This window comes from Brachycentrus maculatus, unplaced genomic scaffold (assembly GCF_059751285.1).
Source record: "Brachycentrus maculatus isolate JH-2025_06_01 unplaced genomic scaffold, ASM5975128v1 h1tg000180l, whole genome shotgun sequence".
NCBI classification, from domain to species: domain Eukaryota; kingdom Metazoa; phylum Arthropoda; class Insecta; order Trichoptera; family Brachycentridae; genus Brachycentrus; species Brachycentrus maculatus.
Window position 1 is genome coordinate 919,547 of NW_028280931.1, and position 27,802 is coordinate 947,348.

General features: G+C 30.8%; 1 protein-coding gene across 5 annotated transcripts in view; it reads right to left on the reverse strand.

Moving 5' to 3' along the window:
* The window catches only part of chas (chascon), a 232,952-nt gene that overhangs the window by 89,654 nt on the left and 115,496 nt on the right, over positions 1–27,802 (reverse strand). For all 5 annotated transcript variants that reach the window (XR_015837748.1, XM_088262431.1, XM_088262430.1 and 2 more), the window contains exons 4-5: positions 24,433–24,602; positions 23,091–23,333 (exon numbers count right to left, since the gene is read on the reverse strand). Coding sequence is in view for 4 of the 5 variants with exons in the window: in XM_088262431.1 (XP_088118557.1) it covers positions 23,091–23,333; positions 24,433–24,602 (413 nt within the window). In the remaining variant the exon portion in view is untranslated. The remainder of the gene's footprint in view (positions 1–23,090; positions 23,334–24,432; positions 24,603–27,802) is intronic.

A 27,802-nucleotide genomic window follows, 5' to 3' on the forward strand; every position in this document is an offset into this window, starting at 1 on the left:
ACACTTCATACCAGTATCGATAAATAAATGATCACTGTAACATTTAAAGCAATTATTAACTTGCCTTAGGTAACATTTGGAGTCGGTCAATATTAATTACATATATTAGTGTTCTCTTGTTAAGTGGGTAAATACATACAACATATTGTACATAATTATTCTAACCTACATATGCCGTTCGATACCGCAAGTTATATTTTGAATATCTACATTAAATGCTGTGTTGGTTAGAATGATGTTTACATTTTCGATATCTTAACATGGATGAAGGAAATATGGAAATCTGGGTATTTACAGGGCTTATGACCTGTCATAGTCTGGTTAAGTGGTCACTAAATACATGTTTAATATGCGAAACGAAGGCAATATATTCTGCAATACTCCTTAATCACACTTCATACCAGTATCGATAAATAAATGATCACTGTAACATTTAAAGCAATTATTAACTTGCCTTAGGTAACATTTGGAGTCGGTCAATATTAATTACATATATTAGTGTTCTCTTGTTAAGTGGGTAAATACATACAACATATTGTACATAATTATTCTAACCTACATATGCCGTTCGATACCGCAAGTTATATTTTGAATATCTACATTAAATGCTGTGTTGGTTAGAATGATGTTTACATTTTCGATATCTTAACATGGATGAAGGAAATATGGAAATCTGGGTATTTACAGGGCTTATGACCTGTCATAGTCTGGTTAAGTGGTCACTAAATACATGTTTAATATGCGAAACGAAGGCAATATATTCTGCAATACTCCTTAATCACACTTCATACCAGTATCGATAAATAAATGATCACTGTAACATTTAAAGCAATTATTAACTTGCCTTAGGTAACATTTGGAGTCGGTCAATATTAATTACATATATTAGTGTTCTCTTGTTAAGTGGGTAAATACATACAACATATTGTACATAATTATTCTAACCTACATATGCCGTTCGATACCGCAAGTTATATTTTGAATATCTACATTAAATGCTGTGTTGGTTAGTATGATGTTTACATTTTCGACATCTCAAAATGGATGAAGGAAATATGGAAATCTGGGTATTTACAGGGCTTATGACCTGTCGTAGTCTGGTTAAGTGGTCACTAAATACATGTTTAATATGCACTTTTGTACTTATGATTAACGACTACACTACTCAATTTTTAAAACTTCTACATTTAACATTAATTTTATGACACTGCAGTCGGAAAAAAATTAGTAGTGTGGTTATCAATCATGAGTAGAATGTGTGTGAACAAGTGATCACTTAACCAGTCTATGACAGGTCATAAGCCGAGTAAGTACCTTAATTTTCATATTCTTCTTCATCTGTGTTGAGATGTCTAAAATGTAAAAATAACTTCATTTTTATACAAGTGGAGAAACCCAGATTTATGAACAAATATTTGGACACACAAAACGTTTGTTTAAAATCGACAATATCTCACCTGTTTTTTAACTTATCCGAGAAGCACATTCCTTATAAATTGAAAATACACTCTTATTGTCTTGTCACTTAATGTCAGTATTAAGAAAGTTTGCAATAAACAATTTCATGAAAATTCACAGTCATTCCTCGACTGTTAGCTGATTGATAATCCTCACGATTTATTTTCAAACCCGAAATTAATTATAACTACAAGACACTCATTAAACAATTTTTATTTCACACGGCGAAATGTCGTTATCACAAAATTATAAGTACAATTTGTCAAACACGAAGAGCTTTCTGCAGCTCCGATTGCTGGTGAAAATGTACCGAGATTATATGAACGCGCGATCAAGACGGAAACCTGATTGCTTGTTCCACCAAGCGCATGCGCCACAGTACTAAAATCGCCTTTTGGAAACAAATCACCTTTTGCCAAAGTCGATCCACCGGCCGAAGAGAAATTACTTGTCTAGAAAGTCATTAAAAGGGTTATAGTCAAAAAAGTAAAAGCATTCATTCGCCGTCGAATCGGCCGCTAGGCATTGCGTTTTCGCTTTAAGTGTGCTCGATTTTGCTGCTACATTTTTTTGGGTGTGTGCGGCCTTCGCGAAGGACGGTCAGTGAAGTAAGAGGTGGGGCTCAGAGCAAGAAGGTGTTTTGTTTGTTTTTATTTTCTTTAATCTGCACTGTATCGCCTGCTATAAATGGTCATCTGAAGGAACAAGTGCACCGCGTAGAATCGAGCTGATAACACAAAAATCGTTTATCAATTATAATGGGTTCGTTGCTCAACGAGATTCTTGATACTTTTTCAACATTACTTGTGTTTTTTTTTGTTTATTTGTTTTGTTTTAGTGTGAAAATAAATATAATTGTTTTAAAAACACAAAATTCGACTGTAAAATTAATTATTTTTTCTTCTTTGTTTTGTTTCAGTGGCAAAATATATAATAATTATTTTATGAAAAACAAAATGTTACTATAAAATATGCATTTAAATATTTTATCAAATCACTAACAAAAATAATTAGAGTACATTCAAACTTTTCATATAATTTGTTCGAACATTTTTAATTATACTCAACGAAAAACTAGATAACAGCTTCATAAAATCATAATATCAGATACCTACACGTATCATACATCGCTTTTAGAAATATTTTATTTCAAACTTATGTGAAATATTATAAAAATCGTATTGATATACTTGTTTAACTCATTTTACTGAAAACTCATTTATTTGTAGGCTTATTGCTAAGAAGCTATATCTTCAAACAAATAAAAAAAACTGACTAGTAGTGCTGTTTAAAGCCGTATGAAATAAGAAGTTAAATAGTGCTTCTATAAGAGTAAAAACGGAAAGAAAAAAACTAATATAAATTTATTGTAGTTTAAAAAAACTATTAATTATATTTTTTATCAAGAGTAAATTAATGAAAATAAGGAATGCAAAGGAATTAGGATCAGGTAAGGAGTCAAGAAGGATAAAAAGAGGAACCAAGGAAAAGATGATACCATCGACGGTAATAGTTACATTAGATTGCATAATAATATACGTCAAATAATAAAAAAATAGAGAAACCGTGATTGCACGCAATAAATGAATTTCATCTCAAGATTATTTTATTTCAAGGAAGTAATTTAATCTTTAGAATAACTTTAAACAATAATTACAAATTCGTTTTAATTTGACGAATTATTATTCACACAAAATCAATAATTATTACTAAAAATCTTATATTTTCATCTCCACGAAGCCTTGAAACTGGACGTAATTTCTATAAATAAAGCTTTAATTTCATCACGGCTATAAAGCCATTCCGCAAAACATGATACATATTTTGCAACGTTACAAATCTCCAGTACACGCCTTCTTCCTCTCCGCCCATTGCAGTGAGAAATGTTTCAGGCTGCTTCAGATGTTACATCCAGAGCATTTATCAAATCTACACTGCTTAAGAGAAAAACGACCGGTGTAAAGTATTTTCTTTCAGATGGACTCACACTCCTTCTGTTAAGCTTACTTTGATTCATGCGCTTTACGTGGTGGATACTATAACGATTATCAGCAGACTTGCATGATGCACTACAATTTTTAAGTTGTACTTAATTTGATCTAAATACGTAGAGCATAAATCAATCGATAAAAAAGTCCAACTTATACATACATATTTTCTTAAGTTTTACATACTTGTTTAAAAATTCAAAGCCAATATACATTTAAATCATTGCAAAACAATGGCTGATACATTCATTTAGCACAAAAAATGCACAATTTTAATCAATTAATTTTAATAACAATGTAAGATCAAATATCTTTCCATAATTTTCCCCTAAGAAGAGGGTGGAGGACCTTAAAAACAAAGTTGTGAACATTTTCTCTTTTAAATATAATAAATCTGCCCTACCCTTTAAATGGTTTAATAAAACCTTCAATTATCCCATTCATAATTAACAAACGGACGCGATGACATCATAAAGAGCAAATTGATATAGTAAAAAAATAGGAGTCGTGATTTAAATGATAAAATCGATCAACCTTTAGAAATATTACAATAAATCATAAATATCAAAAATGAGAAGAAAAAAAAACAAATATTTATATTTAAGAATCTATTGTCATAATTAATGCGATAAAATAGCAATAATTGTATTTTGGAGACGGAAATTAGTAGCATTTAGTCAATGAACGATGAAAAACAAAAACCAGGAAATGAAATAAAAGCTGTTTGGTACTTAAGCATTTCAGTGAACAATGTTTTACTCTTTACGATATGTATTTGTAAAGTAGTATTGTTTATTATTCAACCATGAAACAGTTATATAATAAATAATAAAGTAACTACCGCATCTCTTCACAAACTCATAATTACTAAGTGTAAGTAAAACATGTTTTTCAATGGTTTTGAAATTTAAAAAAAAAACATAGAAACACTTTGCAATTGATTGTTTTAAGTCTTATTCAACAAATTACTTATTGATGGATGGGATGTTATACGGAAGTTGATGTATTAGCTCAGTACTAAACATAATTTTAACCTCTTTTATGTAAAAAAACTATTTAAATTTTTTTCGAAACTTTTACTTCCTGATAATACGGATATCCACAAGGCGTTGTTTCATAGAAATAAAAAGGTAGAAGTCAAGACCAATTTTTCCTCTGCTTCTATTTCCAACGACATTTGCACCATTTTTCCTTCACCCATTTGATTAATCTCAACACATCTTTCTTAATTTTTACGCTAATATTTATCAGCCATGCATTATTTCCTTTTATCATCATTCGAACATATATTGTGCATCGTTTTAACGCACATTCGACTGAGAGTCTGCAATTCGACTGAATTCAGTCTACTTCCATCCTTTTCTCTCCAAGGACCCGCTGATATATTCACGTATATATATATATATAGATATATATATATATATATATATATATATATATATATATATATATATATATATATATATATATATATATATATATATATATATATATATATATATATATATATATATATATATATATATATTATAATTGTTGAAGCTCTAGTATCAGAAACAATCCCTTGTGATGTCACACTGTAGGCTTTTTTGTAGGTAATTTTCAATTGCAGGAAATCAATTGAAACCCTGCATTGCGAATAATAATAAGAATAAGATGTATGCTGGAACCAATGTTCGCTGCAGCATGTGGGCGATGGGGTTATCTCGCCGAGATGAGGCCGCGGCCGGGCACTACAAGGGGAGCGCTGGGGGACCCTGCCGACTAGCCGACTGCGCCGGACTCCGGTTATTGGCAGTGCACTTACACATTAGCCAGTGGGTGTTCGAAATGGTGCACAGTGAATGGCACCGCCTTGCGTAGGAAAATAAGAAATATATTATTTTATGACATCTCAACATAGATGGAAGTCTGAGCATTTACGGGGCTTACGACCGTCACAGGCTGGTTTAAGTGAACACGTGTAACATACACCGATTCTACCCATGATCGACAATCACACTACTCAAATTCTTAGAAGTTCTTTGTATATATATTGTAAATATGACTAGATTGAGCAGAAACTCTTATATTTGTGTGCGAGGTACGAAAGGAAAAAAATAATATAAAAATTACACCTATAATTGTAGATAATATAAAATAAAGTTTAATTTCGTGTGTATTTTATCGTTTTAATTAAAACGGTTGGTTTGAGAAAGCTTTTATTTAGCAAAGACCCATATATTCACATGATTTTTAATTGTTATGCACCTTACAATTTAAAAAAAATGTGCCTTTTATACAGTTTAATATACTTGTGCATATCACACAGGTGCTAATTAAAACAAAGTGTTTCAGTAAACGCAATCCGAAAGCATTGCATGTAAGCTCCTTGATGAGACTCACGAAGCAGAAAGCTCGTCCGCCGATGGTAGGGAAGGCAACCCCCTCCCCCTCACGCCGCATTTCCTCCGTCCATCTATTGCAAGAAAGCCTCAGGAAACGGCAATTATAGCATGGGTCCATCTTTAGAGTTACTCCGTCGAGTGGTCTACCTCAACAAATCCATACAATTTTTCTATTGATTATGACATAATTACAACATATATCGCTCACTACTTTCAAGAACGTCATAAATCAAAAATCGTCAATTTTCAGTTGTGCGTGTTTTCAGAATATCCAGAAAATGTACTATAAGCAGCAAAAGAGGCATATTTTCAACTTAATATTTACCCGCTACAGGGCAAAAAGTGTTGTTTTTGCATTTTGAAGAAAAGGTATTGTTTAATTATTTTTTTTTAATATTTTTCAAATGGAGAAAAAACCTTCAGGTTTTACCTAAAAAGATCTGTTACAAAGGAAAAAGTTCAAAAAGTGGCTTGATATTTATTTTTAATACATAGTATTATATTTTTAAACTTTAAAACCGTTCTCCTGAAAAATCAAGTTTTTTGATTTATGACGTTCTTGAAAGGAGTGAGCGATATGTGAAATATGATGTAATAATTTGTTTCAATAATAAAAAAAAACAGATCAAACTATTACCATATTCAAAATGTGACTACTATTATAATACATTATCAAAATTATAGAAAAAATCAATAAAAATGTGGTTTAAAATCACTATAAGGCGTGGATAGAAGACAGATCTCCTGGCTCCGGAATATACGAAATTGGACGGTGACCAAGACCATTGAGGCGCTGTTTAAAGCTGCCCAAGATAAGGACTCTCAAGGGAACCTGGTATGATACGCACAGAAGAAGAAGAAGCCTCTGCCTTGTTTTTTTTAAATATATATAACGTCTAGTTTAGTCTCCTCCAATAACTTACTCGAAATTCTACTTACTTCACAAATATCTCAATTGATGGCAGCACTATCAGCCACACTTCTATCTCATCAAACTCTACATCAAAATCTTTTAAAAATAACTAGCATGTAAAAAGAAATCCATCAAAATTGTATATTTCGCTCACTTCTTTTAAGAACGTCATTAATAAAAAAAAAACTAGGTTTTTCAGGACAACGTTTTTAAATTTAAAAACATAATACAATAAATTATAATCAATTAAAAAATAAATATCAAGCCACTTACTGAATGTTTTACTGTGAAACAGATTTTTTAAGGTAAAACCTGAAGGTTTTTTCTCCATTTGAAAATAGAGTATATTTTAAAAAAAATTTAAACAATACCTTTTCTTCAAAATGCAAAAACAATACTATCTGCCTTGCAGCGGGTAAATATTAAATTAAAAATATGCCTCTTTTGCTGGGATATAGTACATTTTCTGGGCATTCCGAAAACATGCACAACCGGAAATTGACGATTTTTGATTTTCGACGTTATTGAAAGGAGTGAGCGATATGGATACATCTTTGAAAAATTAATGCAATATGTATCTTCAATCGTGGCCAGAATATTGAACAGAATTTAGCAATATGTTCCAACCAACCACAAACCCACTGTAAAGGGTATAAACTTTGTACAACTGTTTGCAATTAGTCGATAGTGATTACACACATATTACAAATTCAATAAATAGTAAATGAATATGTTTTTGTACAATTTAAGTTGGAATAAAATTAGCAAAACAACTTATTTGATAATACGTAATTACAAAAAAAGCATAAAGCTTATTTGTTTCGTTGAATTTTCACTAAAACAATTTAATAAATTTTAGGGTAGTTTACTGAATTACTCAATAAACTGGACTAGCGGCTATCCTTTTGTAAAAGATGTATAATACCAGGCGGGATAAGGCTGTGTAGAACATTTCTTAGAAAACCTACTAAATAAAAGCTTCTATGCAATCTAGGAGAAGTTAGTCCAATAAAATCCGTGTAATGTAATATTACTCAGAGCTGAATATTCAACGCTTATTTAAATAAACAAATTGTTATTTATATGTTTACAAAAATATAATCTACAATAAATAAAAATAATTATAAAAATTTTAGTTTGTTCAAAATCTCGAATCCTTAAAAAAAATATTCACCTATTGCTGTGATAGGTATTTTTTACATGTGACAGGAAAAACAGTGTATGCTTGACAGCTTCTTTGACCGCGATGGCAGCGCCATTTGTTAAACGTAACATCAACACAGGCAACATAAAATATTGCTTATGATGGACAGCGTCATGACAGCTGCTGTAGCTTAGAATTTTCAATGATTTCGAATGCATTGTTGTTTCATATATGTATTTGTGATATTTTCATTTTCATTAATTAACCATTGAGAAATTTTATGTGTTAGAAATGAGTGCTTTCTCTTCTATTTTACCAAATGAAGCCACAGTAACGCGTGGCCGTAAAGCTAAAATATTATAATATTAAACACGATACAGATAGGGAGTCAATAACGTGATCAACAAATAAAAATACGATTCAAAATGAAACACGTGTACAAGGCTACTTTTTTAAAGTTTATCAATGTAAATACTACTAGTTTTGAACACTTCTGTACTTCTTGAAATTAGTATTGTTTACATTAATTACTTAAAAAATGATAGAATTTTGCAAGCAGTCTGAGATGATCGTCACCAACACAATGTACGAAGTCCCCGAGAGAAGGAGGTACACGTGGAAGGCCCCCGGAGACACGAGGAGATATCAAATTGATTACATTCTAGTAAAGAAAAAATATAGAAATCAAATACGATCTAGTCACTCATACCCTGGAAATCAAATAGATAGTGATCACACTCTAGTCAAAGCGGTATGCAATATTAGATTTAAGAAAATAATCATGGCCAAGAAAAAGCACTGGTGTTTGGAAAAATTAAAAGATATAAAATTAGTAAAAGACTTCCAATCAACTCTAGTAAAGATTAATAATGAGACAGAACCAACTTCTTGGGAGACAATGAAAAAAAACATCAATGCAGCATGTGACGAAAGTATTGGGAAAAACGTCCTAGAACCCAGGAAACCATGGATGAATCAACAAATACTAGAATTAATCAAGGAGAGAAACAAACTAAGGAGTAAAGATTATGTCAAATACAAACGGATCAAAAATCAAATTACAGACCAATGTCGCAATGCAAAAAATGAATGGTTACGTGAAAACTGTAAAGAAATCGAAAGCCTATTACACAAAAATAATATCAATAAAGCATATAACAGAGTTAAAAGCCTAGAATATACACCTAAAACAAAGAGCAATATTGTTAAAGACAAAAACGGAAACCTATTATTTGAAAATGAAAAGGTAGCTGAGCGATGGAAGGAATATCTAGAAGATCTGTACTGTGGAAATGATATCGAAGACGAAAGGATTTATTTGGAACCAGAAGAAGAAGTAGATCCCGATTGCAAAGGACCACCCTTGACAAGGGCTGAATTCGATTTTGCAGTGAAGGCCTTAACGGATAGAAAAACAACTGGGATAGATGATATACCTGCTGAGGTTTTAAAGAATGTAGACGAACGGACGAAGACAGCACTATATAACATCATAAGTGAGTGCTACGAAAAGGGAAAATTGCCCAACGACTTCGTAAAAAGTAAGTCTATAACAATACCTAAAAAGGGAAATGCAGCAGACTGCAACAACTATAGAACCATAACACTTCTATCCCACGCATCCAAAGTGCTCCTGAACACTATAAAGGGCAGGTTGAAAAAGAAAGTGGAGGAACAGCTTGGAGAGGATCAGTTTGGTTTTAGAAGTGGAGTGGGAACACGAGAGGCAATTTTGGCACTGAGACAGATACTGGAAAGACGACTGGATGTGAATCTTATAACATACACGACCTTTATAGACTTAGAGAAGGCTTTTGATAGAGTGGATTGGTACCTCTTGTTTAAAGTCATGAAGAAAAGAGGAATTGATTGGAAGGACAGAAGAATCATCCTCAAATTGTACAAGGACCAATCCACTCTCATAGATATTAATGGTTCCTCAAAAGAAGCCAAGATAAGAAAAGGTGTGAGACAGGGTTGTCCGCTGTCACCCTATCTATTCAATTTGTTCATAGAGGAGGCCATTGAAGAGTTGAAGGAAAAAACAAATGGAGTAAAAATAAACGGTCAACAAATACATTGTATAAGATTCGCTGATGACATCGCCCTGATAGCAGAGGACGAGAGTGACATGAACCACATGTTAAACACTCTCTCTAATGCTCTGGATAAGTTCCATTTGAAAATTAATGCCGCCAAAACAAAATCAATGATCGTTGAAAAAGAGCAATCTGACCTCCATCCAACAATACTTCTCGGAAATAGAGTAATTCAACAGTTGGATCAATTCTGTTATCTGGGTAGCACGCTAACATATAACAATAAATGTACCCTAGACATAAAAAAGAGGATAACGCTAGCCAAGCAAACTTTTATGAAAAAATACAGCCTCCTATCAAACAAACATTTAAAAATTGAAGTAAGAAAAGGATTCATAAAGGCTTTTGTTTGGAGTGTTTTGTTGTATGGGTGTGAAACCTGGACCATCCAAAAGTACGAAAAAGACCGGCTTGAAGCATTTGAGATGTGGGTTTGGAGGAAGATGACCAAGACATCATGGGTTGTAAGGAAGTCCAACGAAAAGGTGTTGCAGGACGTAAAAGAAAGAAGAGAGCTTTTAAATCATATTTTGAAGAGGAAGGCCAAGCTAATAGGGCACTCAATTAGAAATAGCACCTTTCTTAGCAACATCTTCGAAGGAAGAATCTTGGGAAAACGAACAAGAGGCCGCCCAAGAACTTCATACTTCCAGGATTTGAAGCGGCTCATGGACGTCTCCTCCTATTCGCAGCTCAAGAGGATGGCGACTGACAGAGACAAGTGGCTGACACTACAAGGCGCTGCCTTTAGAAGATGATGATGACATTAATTAACTCAAAAGTGTTATGGGTATTATACATCCTTATTTTACTTTTAAATGATCGTGTCATTCCACAGCGTTAATGCAAAATCAATTAATAATAATATATTTTATTTTGTATATTAAAAGCATTGATATCTTTTTGGTTTGGTAATAAAACCTTACCATCCATTGTTTATTTTGCGTAATACCACTTTTTCAAACCCTTATTTGCGAATCAATTATTCCATCATCAGTTCATTAAATTTAAATTATTACAATTTAACATTTGTACTTATATAAAAATAATATTTTTGAATGAAAGAAAGACGACAAATGAATCACAATGGGAATATTTTCAAAAGTGGACTCGAAGTTAAATTTATTTGGTTATTTACTATAGGTAAGTCTTTTTTGATTACTTTACTTATTTCTAATTTAACTTCGAGTCTACTTTTGAAAATATTCCCATTGTGATTCATTTGTCGTCTTTCTCTCTTTCAAAAGTTTTATTTTTGTACAAATGTCTAATCGTAATACTTTTATTTCAACAGCCTGATGATGGAACAATTTTCCGAAACCGGTAGTCACAAATAAGTGGTTATAAAAGTGGTATTACACAAAGACAACAATGGATGGTAAGGAGAGTGTTTAAAATAATATTTTTTTAAACACTAATGAGGCAGAATTTTTAAAAATAAATTATTTTTTGTACATTATTATCTCTCTAAGTCTTATTTTATTCTGATAATCGAGAAATTTAATTTCACGACTCTCTCATATAATACATTACGTGATCGTATAACAATGGTAAAGAATGAATTGACTACACCATCGGACGTAACCTTAACCTATCGCAATTGTAATTTGCTTCTTGCAAAAAGTCTCCCAAGAGAGAAATCACATACACAATAAGTTCTAATCGAAAATCTTAGCTTATGGAGAGGGAAATTAAAACTATTGTTGTTATACTTGATTCACTTAAATTAAATAATGGATAATGAAATTATTATTTTATTTTATTATTACAACTTAATACTTTCAAATAAAAATTATTTAAAATTTGATCACTTGGCTTCCATAAAAACAAAATTAAAAAAAACTAACTAACCATAATGCCGCTTCCCCGCAGGGGTAGGCAGAGAGAATCGAACGCCACACCACTCTGTCCTTGCAAACATTCTTTGCCTCTTCTACATTCATGCATCTCCTTATACATACCCGACGATTATTACGACTCCTGACCCGGTCGCTTTCAAGTATTTGACATACCTGATTGTGCCAAGTTTTCCTCGGTCGTCCTCTGCTTCTTTTTCCAACTACATTCGCCTCATAAATTTGTTTAACCGTTCTTTCCTCACTCATACGCTCCACATGTCCAAACCATCTCAACACACCTTTCTTAATTTTATCGATAATGCCTTACATTCTTTCCTTATTTCATCATTCGAACATCTATCAAACATCGTTTTGCCACACATTCGTCTGAGGGATCGCATTTCGACTGCATTCAGTCTGCTTTCATCCTTCTTTTGCCAACTCCATGCTTCGCTTCCATACATAAGGGTTGGAAAAAAACAAAAAAACAAGTTTCTTTAACAAAAAAATATATACGCATAGAAATATGTTTAAATTGAGAATTTTTTTTAAATAATGTATTGTATAATGTTTTTTCATATGAAATACAAAAAAGTTTGCCACCTCGTATAATTTATCGTATTTGATTGCATATCATAAACACTTTTCTTTTGAGTAGTTTTATAAATAAGTAATGTAAAATGTACCCTCGGCACGGGAAAAACTCTTAAGTAAATAAATATTCACAGAAAACTTTTGTTTAGTATTCTTTTTGTCAGTGAAATAAAATATCGGAACTAAAAAAAATAGGTTAAAAAATATTTGTGTTTTTATTATTAACACAAATATTTCAATTTCATACTATTTCTGTGAGCCTAAGCGGCTCATCATTGGAAATAGGTATCAAATTGTGGTAGAGTAGGTTCAAACCGAGAAACTCTGTCTTAAGAGTCCACGACACTAACCACGGGACCACAACCCGACAAATTAATCGATTCGGCAGTCATTTTGTGGTAATATCAATCTTTTTTTATTTTAAGATACATGTTACTTGGAAAATATCACTATTTCAAAAATTTATCACACAATATTAACCAAAAAATAACTTAAATTGGAAACTAAATAAATTATGTATTCAAGATATCTAGATACCATTAAATCAACTAAGTTATCTAGTAAAAAGACAAGTGTCTTAGTAACCGAGATTTTTTTTAAATAATTTTTGATGGCTCAATATTTTTCAGTATTTTCGTTACGGTTATGATTTTTCTAAATAATTTTCCTTGGAGATACTGTTTCATTTTTATTGAATCGAGTATGGTAAAGTGTACACTCGCCAACACCGGCTGAATACTAAAACTTGGCAATAAAATATGTTTACAGTTGGCAAAATTCATTGGCACAAAAAGAGATTTAATCATGAACAATAGGTTATTTCTCAGGTTTAATTCAACCACTACAAGACCAGTTAATATAATGGATTGGTATCTTGTGAAATAAATATCGCGTAAGAATTTCCCTATCTTTGTTGTATTTTACATAATGTTTTAGGTATTCCAAATTAACGAGAGGTTTTATTAAGTTTAATTGAAGTCAAATTGTAGATGAAATGACGTCCATGCGAATTCATTCCAGCAAATACTAGAGAGTATTAAAAGAAAAAAAGAACGGAATTCAGTCACGCATTTCAAACTCATTATCTATATAAATAATAATATGACAGATTGTTTATTAAAAATTTTAAATCTCCTAAAATTATTCACTGATTGCTTTGAACATGTTTGACACAACGTTGCATTCGAAAATGTGGGTGTTTTTGCATAAATATGACGGGTAAAAATAGTTTTTTTTTTAACAGCTATTTTGATCATAATGGCAGCGCCATCTATTGAATATAACAGCAATACACGCATCGCTTAATATCACTCAAGATGGACGATGTATTTCTTAACACTTAGCGTTTAAAACCTTTTCGATTGCATTGTTGTTTCATACATTTTAAATTTTTAAAAGTATTTTGATACCAAACATTTTAGAAAAGTGTGTTTTTATTTTTATCAACACCATTTTACAAGGCAGAGCTGTATAATAATAGCAACACATAGCCAGATATAGCTGATTATTTATATAATAATAAATTATAACGTTCTGTATAAGTTATACAAAATATATTGTTATATTGTGTTGTGAAGAGCATGTGGCATTTCGCGTAAAAATGCAATAGTTATAAAATATATGTATAATATGTTATTTATTTCTAAATGCGTTGTAAAGTACGTTTAAATCAAGTTATTGTGTTCGTGGCCATGAAATACAAATCAGTTTTGTCTATCTAACCAAGAAAACAAGTTTAGGTCATGGTTAGCAATTATTACATTTCGTGGATGATTGACTGGTCTACCCAAACATGTTTACATCGACAAACAATAGAAACAAAACATTTATATTGATTCTTTTTTATGTAATAATATGCAATAAGTAATCGCCATTGAAATACCAGTGTAACAAAGATTCAAACTTTACTTCCAACATTTAAAAGAAAACACTTTAGATTTTATAATTATATGCTAATGATCTTGATATGATTAAGCCATATATTGATATTTAGGGTTCCTGTATCAAATAATATAAATGCCATATCATATATATTATAAACATAAGCATGTTTAAAGAATTAGCTTACAACTTTGCTCTAGGGGAAATACCATATAATACGGTGTGCATTTGATTTAATAAAGTTTTTTTGTTTTATTATGAAATTTAATTATCTTAATTCCAAAGCTTGAGGCTACTAGTACAAACCTCAAAAATTAATATGGTTTATAATATATTATTTTAATTACACTGAAAATATATATCATTTCACCCCATCTCTAGGTGATCCGACCAAACGCCATCTTACATAATATTTCCCGACTTCCTTCAATTTTCCCTTTCTTAATTTGTTGTAGTCATTTTCTTTTTTAAAGTACACTAAATCGTTTGTAAACCCGAAATTAATTGTTTTCTTTAAAGACTCCAAAAAATTTAAATCCTTGTTCACAAAGGTCCCTTCTAAATAAAAAGCTTACTCACCTCAACCATAGGTGCTGCTGAGAAATCGTTTATGAAAGAACGTTTCAATTAACATTTAAGATGTATATTTATGAGTTCCAAAATTTGAGTCGTATGGCGTTCAATCAAGGGTAGAATGCTTAATATTACACGTATTTAAAGTGATCACTAAAACCAACCTATGACAGGCGTAACCTCTCTAAATACCCCGACTTCCATATTCTTCTTCATCTACGTTGAAATGTCAACAGACACATTTTTCAGTTATTTATATACGAAGACAGCCAATATTGTTACTTTGCGTGAATTTTGAGTTTATTTAGTAGTAAATTCATGTTTGCGTGTGACCCTAGCACTATTCAATGTCAAAATCTGACCCACCGACACGTTTTCCCACGTGGGTTTTACTTCAACCAATTAATTTACAGTTCGTCATACATTCTATAATGAAAGTAAGATTTTATTCCTCGACAGTATAAATGAATAAATTAATTTAACTGCAGAGAGCATCACAGAGGTAGCTTCTCAAGCATTGTAATTGATATTGTTTCTCGATAATTATAAACTTATTTGATAATGATACACATACTCGTATGTATTCAGTAACTGCTATTAGCAATTATACCTCATTCGCTACATCATCACTCAGAAGGAGAAATTTCTTAATTAAAATTGTTTCAGAAATTTATCAAATCTATATTTGATTTCTGAAATTGTGTTATTATACTATCATAAATTAACGCCACGTACAAGTTTATTTAAAAAAAAGAAAGATTTTTACAATAGGCAAAACTCTACTCAATAAATAAATTAAATAAACCATTTATTTATTTTAATACGTTTGATCCTAATTTTATGAGGATCAGAGACATATAGATATACAAAGTGCATTTTATTGAAAAAATGAATATTTTACAAAAAATAAAATACGTTTTTTTAATAATGAGTATATGTTCCCCTCAAAGCACAAAAGCTCAGTCTCTTTAGAGAGGCTCAGCGCAATAAAATTTTAAGATTGTATCAAGAAGAAATGTTTAGAAATTGTTTAAAAGTGTAAGCTAAATTTTAAAAATTAAAATGAAATTTTGACAAATGAATTATGATTGTTTGACCATAAGTGAGGGCTGTCTGTTTCCACCCATTATATTACGAAATGTATTAATTTACGAGGTAAAACTTTCTTCTACATTGCTATTGATTGCTATAGACAATCTTATAAATTATGACAAATTCGCTCAAAGCTATACGGCTTTCTTTGTTAGCCTGTTGACACGTGCGCTCATAAAATCGAAACACGAGAATAATAATTACCATCAAAGATTAATGTTTATAGACTATTGTATTTTCAATTCATTAATAAATTAATGTACGAAATTAAACGAGAACTTGTTTAATATTTGTGAATTTATCAGATTAAATTTGTTGGTGTTCAATTAATTTATTTATTATTATATGTGCATTGTTTAGAAATGAAGTGTTTTTGTCTTCGTAAGTAATTATAAATCTACGTAATTTATTAAAAATCCTAGATTTTGACCCATTTGGAGAAAACCGCATGAAATGAAGTGTACACATATCGCTCACTCCTTTCAAGAACGTCAAAAATAGAAAAACTTGATTTTTCAGGAGAACGTTTTTAAAGTTAAAAAATATAAAACAAAAAACTAACTAACTAACTAACCAGCACGCCGCTTCCCCGCAGGGGTAGGCAGAGAGAATCGAACGCCACACCACTCTGTCTTTGCAAACATTATTTGCCTCTTCTACATTCATGCATCTCCTCATACATACCCGACGATTATTACGACTCCTGACCCGGCCGCTTTCAAGTATTTGACACACCTGATTGTGCCAAGTTTTCCTTACAAGGGAAAAGGATCTAGGGTGGAATGTGGAAACTATAGAGCAATCAGTCTATCGAGTGCTGTTGGTAAAATGTATGGACGAATCCTCATAGAAAGGGTAAGAACCATAACTAAGGATAAAGTGTGGGATGTTCAGAGTGGATTTATGAATGGGAGAGGATGTACGGATCAAATTTTTGCCTTGCGCGACATAACAGAAATATAATACAATGTATTAAAAATAAATATCAAGCCACTTACTGAAATTTTTACTGTGCAACAGATCTTTTTAAGTAAGACCTGACGGTTTTTTCTCCATTTGAAAAATATTCAGTTTAAAAAATTAAAAAATTAAACAATACATTTTCTCCAAAATGCAAAAACAACATTTTGTGACCTGTAGCGGGTAAATATTAAGTTAAAAATATGCCTCTTTTGCTGGGATTTAGTACATTTTCTGGGCATTCCGAAAACATGCACAACTGAAAATTGTCGATTTTTGATTTATGACGTTCTTGAAAGGAGTGAGCGATATGTGTAATATATTTCAAGGTTATATGGAAAGAAAATGAAGAAAGAAGAGTGGATAAAATTAGCACGACACTTGGTGTTCATACCCGTTTACTACAATTAATAATTTGAATAATATTTTTCGTTTGGATTAAATGCGTTTTATAATAAAGTAAACAATAAATTAACGGTAAAATTTCATATTTTAAAAATGTACTTGGCCTCAAATAAAATAGACAAAAAAAAATTCAGACATTTCTTTTTCTTCAATTCATTGTTGTTCATTCGCAGTTAAATTATTTCTGACAAACAACCGTAAGATTTCCTATTACGCGAATATCTCCTTTTCCCCTAAGCTCATCACTGTGCTGCACTAAACCTTTTGAGCTTTCTGCCTTCCTGGTAGCAACAGCCTCCGGTCGTGACGTCACAATGCAGGTGCTCTGGCCAGACAGGATGCGGAAATGACCCTTTCTGCAGAACTAACGACTGATGTTTGTTTAATGCTCGGTTTAATCAAGATTCATTCATCAATTGCTAACTGTAACATTATAAATATTTATGTGGTTTTATTTTATATCTTTATGGCAACACATATATTAATCATGATATTTTCATATTTATCTGTTAATTTTTTGTAATTGTTTTATACAAATTATATATTATTTAATAATAGTTTGAATACGATTATGAAAAACGTACATTCTTGCTTTACGTACTTAAATATTTGTCTTCTTATTGTAATTTGACAATTCAGCAAAAGTATGTACCAAAAGTCCGGTATCAGCAATTTAGTCCGCCTACATAATGTAATGGGCAGCATATTTGACTATCATGCTTAAGGTCCCCGATTCGAATTCCAGGAAGGCAAAATAAATCAAAGTGTTTTTTTGTTTACTTTAATATCAAATCAACATTACATGAACTTGATGCGTTACACTGAAAACTGTAGTGAAAATCAAAATTCTTATAATTTTTTTTGACATCTCATCAAAGATGAAGAATAATAAGTCTGGGTATTTACGAGGCTGACGACCGTCATAGGCTGGTTTAAGTGATCATTTTACACACGTGTAACATTCACCAATTCTACCCATTATTGACAACCACACTACTCAAATTCTTGGAAGTTCTATATATATGAACCAATTTGGAAACGTTGTTCTTGAATCACTGGAACTTCACTAGAGACATATATTGGTGAGATGAAGGGAAAAAATAAAAATAAAATAATATGAAAATAACTCCTGTAATTGGAGATAATCCAGATTTCGTGAACAAGTAAATACTTGTCCAAATGGACACACTCAAAATGTAGTGAAAATCAAAACTGTTTGTTACTGGATATAAGAGAGGTCCCACTGGATAGGAGGGTAAAATTGGCTTAACAATTTTTTCTATGTACTTTTCATTACAATGTCATCACATTAACCTGATTGCTAGTGGAACGGAAGGTCTGCTGATGACAGTCAACAGTTCGCCTTCTCCTGAGGAGTTTTACGTGGTTCCCTCCCAGCAATGAGCAAATGCTGAGAAGTTCCTGTTTGGCCCACACTAGATTATCCCTCCTGTTCCCAACACAGATTAAAATAAAACAAATTTAATTAGCTAGAAGAAACAAAAATCCACTAAATGATCTAAAAACCTTGTACATAATAAGCAAGGTAAATAATAAATGCAATTCCCATCTAAAAAAAACCCTGATTTCTAAAAACGGGGATATGGTTTGTATATTAATTTGTATTATAGATATGCTTTGATACAATTTCACCATATTACATTAAATTATAGCGGATATTTAACAACGCTCCAAGTAACATGAATTGGTAGAATTGACAAAATTACTTGTATATCAAGTGGGCCCATATCAGAAACTTGTACATAGTACCGGGAACAATTCGTAATGCCAGCACTCAATCAATATACATTGTACATGTACGTACAATGCACAGCATGTACTCCATTCGCAATACGAACCAGACAGTCCACCGGTTGAGAAAGCCAACCTGTTCCGCGGCCTCAACCAAAAACGTGGCAGAGCTGGTAGAAAACAAAACGATTTCAAGTAAGTATCGATTTTTTCGCTACTTTGTGTCAGTGGATATTAGCGATATTGCAATAGTCAATCAATCATACACTCGGTGTTATACTTTCACTAATATCAACAGATATTAAGCGAAATTTTAATTAAGCGTTTCAAATATTGATATTAATTTGCGGTGTTATAAGTAGAGTAAGCTGCTAAGAGACTAGACGGCGAAAATCGAGGAATAGAGAGAGACAAACCGAATAATTGAAAAAAGGTTTTGCACTGTAAAAAAAAACATTTTTTTGTTTTGTTAATTAAGTGACACGAGATACTGAATTCACAAAAAATAACGGATAAATGTGAAAATAACGTTGTAAATAAATATTTATCGTTTCATTAATTGATTCGGCAGTCACTTTTGGGTAAAATCTATCCATTTTTAATTAATGTTTTACTTAGTAAATACCACTATTCCTTAAAATCTATTGTGACACGTGTTTCGATGCATTCCGCATCATTTTCATACGGTGTTTGTTTTGTCCTTAATAAAGTTTTTTTGTAATTTATACGGATTAACAGTTTCCACTTGAAAACAATATGTAATAATTATGAAAACCATTTCTTAAAATGTGGGTAAATTTGTAATGTAACGAATTTATTATTTCTTGTAAATAAAAATACTTGTTAATCTATGTTTTCGTTTCCCCGAAATATTTTTTATTTCATGTACCATACTTTTTATTACACCTTTATTTATTGCTAAAATACACATTTTTATAGTCATAGTTTATTAGTATTATAATCTCTCGCTTTGTGATTAATTTCACGTGTCAGTCACAATCTTTCTAATGTCAGAGTTAAAGAATAATCGCAGTAATTTGTCGTAAACTTTACTTAAGCGAAAACGATACATAGATTTACAATTCGCCATAAATCTCCATAGAAAAAAATGGAGAGAGATTGAATGATGGCGTGTTATTTTAGTTACCGTTTTGAATGCATATTAAACCGTAGAAGAATATTGTATAAAATTATTTTTGTATGGGCGAAATAAAAGCGTGCAAGAATAAATTAATATCAGAAGTATGACCTTTTATCTTGCTAAATTGTAGAATACTGTATGGTATTAGATAAAGCTTCGTTTGCCTTTTTATTCAACTTTTAGCTTGAGTTAATAAAATACTAATGTTCAATAAAATAAAACTTTATCAATAAATCGATTTGTTAAAAAATGTATATACAAATGAAATAAATTTATGTTTAATATATAAATATGAATAAAATTAATTAAAAAGTAGTTAACTCCTTATTGAAATTTTTATGTGCGTTATTTTTTTTTTAAACTTTTTTTAATCGATTTTCAAAAAAATAATAGCATTATATAGACAAAAGTTGTGAGAAATCCCTGTATATTTTTTTAAACTACTAGATTCTAACATACAAGAGGATTTAATTTTCTGATATGATGTAAATACCATAAATACAATATTATTAAATACTATTATTTTATTAAAGCGTTATTTAATTTTAAATATGTCGGGTTGTGGTCCCGTGGTTAGTGTCGCATTGTCTTGAGTCAGATTTTCTCGGTTCGAATCCACTCTACCACAATTTGAGACCTATTTTTAATAATGAACCGCTTAGGCTTACAAAAGTAGTATAAAATTGAGCATTGTTTTTTAAATAATAAAACACAAATATTTATCAAATCATTTTTAAAAATGCGCCGATTTTTTGTTATTTTGAGCGAACAACTTACTATCTTCAACTGTCGTGACATCATTTCTTAAATATTTGTTTTTTATTTATTTAACTGGTCTTGGATATAATTATATATTAATAATGGATAATAAATATAACAGACGAAAATTTCAGTGTAATAATAAATTCATAACCTCCTTTTGGATAAATTTCAAAAAACCAGAAAGATCGTTTTTACAAATCAAAGCAGCGGGATGTTTGCATTATTTTTATTACAGCGAGACTAATGATATTGATAGGCTTGGCATTTGGCTAAAACTTGCTAATTTTTTGATTGCCTATTAATGAATTAATGGCGCACGAAAAACGTTTACATATATTTTTAATAACTTACATTTTTACTACCACGATTTCCGTCATGATTCATCAAAATATAAGAGATAAATAATTCCATTCCTTTTTATACTTTCATGTTTATGGGAATTATATTTATGTATATAGCCTTTATTGTCGCGCAGTTTTCCGTTTTATCGAAGATTTACAAATTTAAAAATGTTTTTTTAAAATTAAAGACTTGTAAACTCGGCTAGTTTCGGGAACATCTGTAGTTCTCGAAACTAGTCATGATTATATTAATAAACTCAAAAGTGGTTTTATGCATTTGTTTTATTTTTATATTAAAAATATGAAGATGAGCTAGTGCAGTTCACACATCCGTTTATTTCTTTAAAGTCCTCAATAAGGAATGTGCATGTTACATACACATATGTAATTTAATAAACTTTTAAAATCACTAAATTAAAAGAACAACTTATATTTAAAGAATTGTCTTTATCGGGCGAAGATTACACAAAATTATTTATGAATCAAATATAAAAAAGGTTTTTTTGCTTGAATTTTGTTTATTTAATATCTATAACTATAAGTAGATACATATATTGTTCATTATATTTTTTTTTAAACATATCTTGTCATGCGTGTTTTCCAATTTTAAAAAAATGTTGTTCTTACTAAATTAATACTTATATGTATGTTTGTTTTTTTATATATTGATAAAAAAACAGGCATTCCTATAATCTATGTTATTAAACAATCAGCAAAAAAACCAACATTAATTTATCAAGAAGCTTGACTCACTCATTTTGTATTACAAACATCCATACGTGTACAAACATTCATACATATTTTACAAATACGTACGCTTATTCTAAGACCATTAATCCAGTCAAAATTTTATATTCTGTAGACCAGAGTGAGTTTTAACTGGCATGTTTAAAAAAACTAAATAATTAATTTCAACTGATCAGAAAGTTAACTTGTCACAATTCTGGAGCGTTTGTCTCCGGTGAACATTTAAAATTTTCGTTTAAACCTACATTGAATATATTGCGTTATTTATAGATTTGGCATTTGATTTGTAGAACTCCATTTTAATTTATATATTAAATGTTAAAATCAAACACTGATTTTTAGAGTCTACTAAGTTGTATTTTATTTTTAAACAAAACACATTTTTTTTAAATTGTGACAGTTTTTTCGCCTAGTTATGACATTTTTAAACGAATTATAATATACATATTGCGTTACGTTTCTCAAGTAGAGTACCTGTAGTAACAGCCATGTTTTTTTTCTCTTGAAAATAAAATGATCGCTTCCGCGTAAAGAGCAATAAAATACAGTTTCCTTGAATTCAAGAGATCCTGCAATTAATTATTTAATAAATATATCGTTATAATTGTTTATTTTATATTATTTATATTAGTGTATTCAAAAAGCCGACTTATTTTGTTTTTGGTAAATCCAAAAACAATCTTGATATAAATAACTCTCAAGAGAAGCAAGATTAAAACCGCCATATTGTAGGTTAACCCTAGACAGGAGATATCACATGAGTAGAAATAAGTTTCTGATTAAATATTCACTAAGTAAAAGAAAAACTGTCTTAATCAAAGCCAACTTATTTTGTTTTTGGTATATCCAAAAACAATCTTGATATAAATAACTCTTTAGTGAAGCAAGATGAAAATCGCCATATTGTAGGTTTACCCTATAGAGGAGATAATAGCACATGAGGAAAAATAAGTTTCTGATTAAATGTTAGTTAAGTAAAAGAAATACTGTCTTCATCAATCTTAAAGCCACTTACCTCGTCGGTAATATCTCCATAATGCTGCCGTTCCTCGGTCTCCTTCCTCTCGTCCGTGACCTGATGTTCCAGGACCCTCTTCTCCTTGATCTCCCGCACCTTCCCGTCGGGGTTGGCCACCGCCACCCACTTGGGGGCTGAAGAAGACACGAGGTCTCCGGATGGGGCCCCCTCTATGGGAGCACGAGCTCCATCCACGGAATCCTCCACGTCAGATCCTGGAGGGTCATCCAACTTCCGATGCTAGGATTGAAAAAAGATTTCATTAATTGATTCGGCAGTCACTTGGTGGTAAAATCTATCCATTTTTAATTAATGATATACTTAGTAAATACCACTATTTCTTAAAATATACTGTGACACGTCTTTCAGTGCATTCCGCATTATTTTCAAACACCGTATTACGGTGAAGTAAAACATTAATTAAAAAAAGATGCTGTTGATTTTTACTATTATTTTTAAAGGAATAACCCGCAAAGCGTCTATTTTAGATGCTTGTCAGCAGGTAGGATAGCAAGGAAAGGGAATATTTATGTGAAAAATACATCACAAACACCCAGAACAGTTGAAAATAAATCTTTCTTGAATTTATTTTGCAATTGGCGGGAATCGAACCTGCGATGCCAGTTTCGCAGTCGAGCGTCTACCTAACTACGCCATGGCGCCTGTCATTTTTTTTTAATTATTTAAATCTACTATTTAAGAAAAAGCAATGGTGTAAATAAAAAACCATGAGATGGTTCTAATTTCATCCATTTTAATTTCAAAATGAGTAGGAAGTGTATATTTATGATAATTTGATGATAGACAGAACAACAGATAGGCAACAGGAGGAATATAAGACTTCAAAGTTTTTTTTTACTGGAGGGCAATTGATGAGCATAGTGGAAGAGGCAGTGTGATGCAAGAGTACGCCTCATCTTAATAAACTTTCCTGAGTGGTCCATAGTCTATCGGAAAAATAAATGTTTAAAAAAGGAAAATTGTATGAAATAGACAATTTGATCTGCGACGATTTTCTATTGTGCTCAAGCCACAAGGAGTTTCATGTGGTCCATTTGGATATATAAATATCATGCAAGGAAAGAAAACAGAAAGAGACCATTTGATCTGAGACGATTAGCCATTATGATACGATCCAAGGAGTTTTATATGTGCTCCATAAAGAATGTGTAAAGATTGCAGAAGGACAGTGAACAGAAATAGACCATTTGATTTGAGACGATTTGCCATTATACTCAGAGACTAACCAAGTGCTCTAGACTAGAGATAAACATCCCAAGAAGGTATGAGACGATTGGGGGTTATGCCAAGAGCTGAGAGTTTCTGGGAAGATGATTACCTCCGTGTGCTCATGCTCCGTGGTCTCCGTGTCCTCGTTGGTGGTGGTGGAGACCAGCGGGCCCGAGTCCTGCAGCACGCGCCCGTCCTCCAGCAGCACCTGGCGCTGCACGCGCGTGGCTATCTGCCGGGTCGTCGTCAGCTCCTTCGTCTTCTTCGTCACCCATTCTTCTACAAGAAGGTAACATTTTTTAAAAATACGCATAAATATTCTCTGTTTTTAAGACCGAGTGTCAGACGGTTAAATTCTGAGCGCGAACGGCTGCGCTCAGTCTTGTTTCCGCGGGATTTTTTTTTTTAGAATTTATATTGGAAATTCTCATTTTTTTAAAGAGTATATATTGAAAAAAACTTTTTATTTTTTAACCTTCTTATTTTTCTTTTCAAAACTATATATTTATTTCGAAGAAAAACTTAATTTTTTAATACTAAAACGGTCATTTAATGCCTAACATTCGTCAATTTGCTACTTGATTTTCTGTAAATCCAGGTAACATTTTACTTAATTGATTTTTTTAAACACCCTTTTTGCATTGAAAAAATAAGTTTTTGGTTTTCCTCGAAATAGTAATATGGTTTTGAAAAGAAAAGAGTTATTGAAAGTTAAGGAGTTAAAAAAATATATGAAACATTTTTTCTTAGTATAATTTTCTAAAAAAATATCCATTATTTAAAAAAATCAGGCATGAACAGATATGTGACCTCTTCGGTGGTCTCCGGTGGAATGCATTCTGTGTTTTTGCGTATATCCCCCTGTAGGAAAAATTCAATCATGTCAAATTTTACCCGAGTTTAATTAAAATATGAGATGTTGGGATTTATAGTATGTTGGGCCTAAAAAAAGATATAATTGTTTGTTTTAAAGCTTTACACTTCAGTAATTGATAATAATCGACTTAAGTTTCGTAAAACGCACTTGAATCAATCTAATCAAAGACATTTATTATTTTTACGTTAATGCTTCAAAAACTTCATTTTTAAAAAAAATCAGCAGTAGCGTAGATGGGTATATGCTGAATGGCAACAGAGCCATGGGCTCAATATCCGCTAGTAAATATGTATACACACATATATATATATATATATATATATATATATATATATATATATATATATATATATATATATATATATATATATATATATATATATATATATATATATATATATATATATATATATATATATATATATATATATATATATATATATATATATATATATATATATATATATAATATATAAATATATATATAAATATATAAATATATAATATATATATATATATATATATATATATATATATATATATATATATATATATATATATATATATATATATATATATATATATATATATATATATATATGTATATATATATGAAGAGTGATATTCTTAACTCTTAACTTCTGTTGATAGGTTATTTACATCAAAGTAGAACACAAAACATGTTAACTATAAATATGTCGGCATCGGGCGTATATTCGTGATTATACAGAATGAAGTATTAAAATCTTCCGCTACTAATCCGCCAGTATTACTCATGAAATTCAGAATGGACCGTGAAACGAATTGCAACGCGATGTCTTCGGCAATATATGAATATTATTCCATTTTAATCCGTGATTATGTATGTATAGAACTTAATATTCTAAATTCATATAAATATATACTATTCATACATTTACTAATAGTGTGTTAGTTGAAAAAATACAAATTGAATACATTTAATACCATAAAAATACCAAATCACAGTACTTAAAAGAATCATTAAATATTCCACCGGTTTTTTAAAACGGGGTGACTCCCGTTGAAATATCGTTTAGTTTCAAAACGATTATTTAAAAGATGTACCTTTTTAAATTTCCAAACGGTTCAATATGCAATGAAAATGTAAAATTCCTAATCATACAGTCGCGCCTTATAATTTGTTTAAGTACCACACAGAATACATAAAATTAGCAATTTTGAGAATTGTGCGTAGGTACTCAATAAGTAGTAAACGGTTTTTATCGTGCTGTGGTGTGTTTTGAAAAACAGGAACGTAAAACATTGGATTATTAGTATTATATGAAATAATCATACCACATTTTTTGAAATGTTAACTAACCAATTTTTTGACATATTATGGTATTAAATTATTTATGATAATAGCATGTATGAGAGCATATTTCTTCCTAAAAAAAAAATAATATCACACAAATATGACTAAAAAAGCCAAAAAATCAATATTTGATAGGGGTTAAATAAATAAAAAATTACTTTTTTTTTTTTACTTTTTTGTTATACATTTTTCTTAGTTGGTAAACACAAATATGCTTGTACTTTTAAAATGATGTGACTAATACGTCCTTTTCTGAAGCACAATGTTGATTTTATCACTTTGTTGTATAAATTTTTTTAACTTTATAGCGTTTTCCAATAATAAATGTGTGTTTTAAAATTAACTTTAATATTTCAATTTACGTTCAAAAATCCACTTAGGTGTTGATTTTTCAAATATATTTCAACATAGAAAGAAATATGTACGGGAGTCTGAGATTTACAAAGCATATTAAGGGATATTAATGTTTCAATTCAAGTATGGTTGTCAAGCATGAGTCGAATTGTAAATGTTAAGCGTATATACAATGATCACTTAAACCAACCTAAAATAGGTCGTAAACCCTGAAAATGCTCAAACATCTGCATTATTTTTCAACTGTGTTAAAATATCAATAAAAAAATCTTGACAAAAATACAACCTTGTTAATTAATTCGGGAGTTAAATATGTTTTATTTGGTAAATAGTGGTAAATACCAAGTAATTTTCTTTAAATAACTTCAATAAATAAATAAAGTTTTATCATTATTTATTTTTAATTTGATAGTAAATCAGTAATAAGTTTTGCACTTTTTTTTCAACCAACCATAATAATAAATATCAATCAGTTTTTGGTTGAAATGAGCATATCTTTTTAGTCTTATCGAAACGTTCTCACTTGGATCCTTTTACGCACACAGGTGGAACCAAGTGTAATTAAATCGTCATTGTAGCGCCAAACGATCGACAATGCTACCATAGTGAGAAAATAAATAATTACATGGCAGTAGACACTCGACATTCGGGCAATTAATCGGATGGGTAGGTACGGAAAAATTTAGCAGGAAATATTGCGCTTTGTTACCGTCAGAGTGGCTGGCTTGAAAGTGAAATTATTTATGTTACCAGTCATTGTTTTCTTCAAGAATGATCAGAAAAAACTTTTCTTCTCGCTCTTTTTAGAAATAAATCTTATCTGTGTCTTTAATTTTAGTTCCTATGTTTAAAACGTGGTTTTTTAAACGAAAAAATGTGAGATATTTACTATTGACGTCCTTCACCTTTATT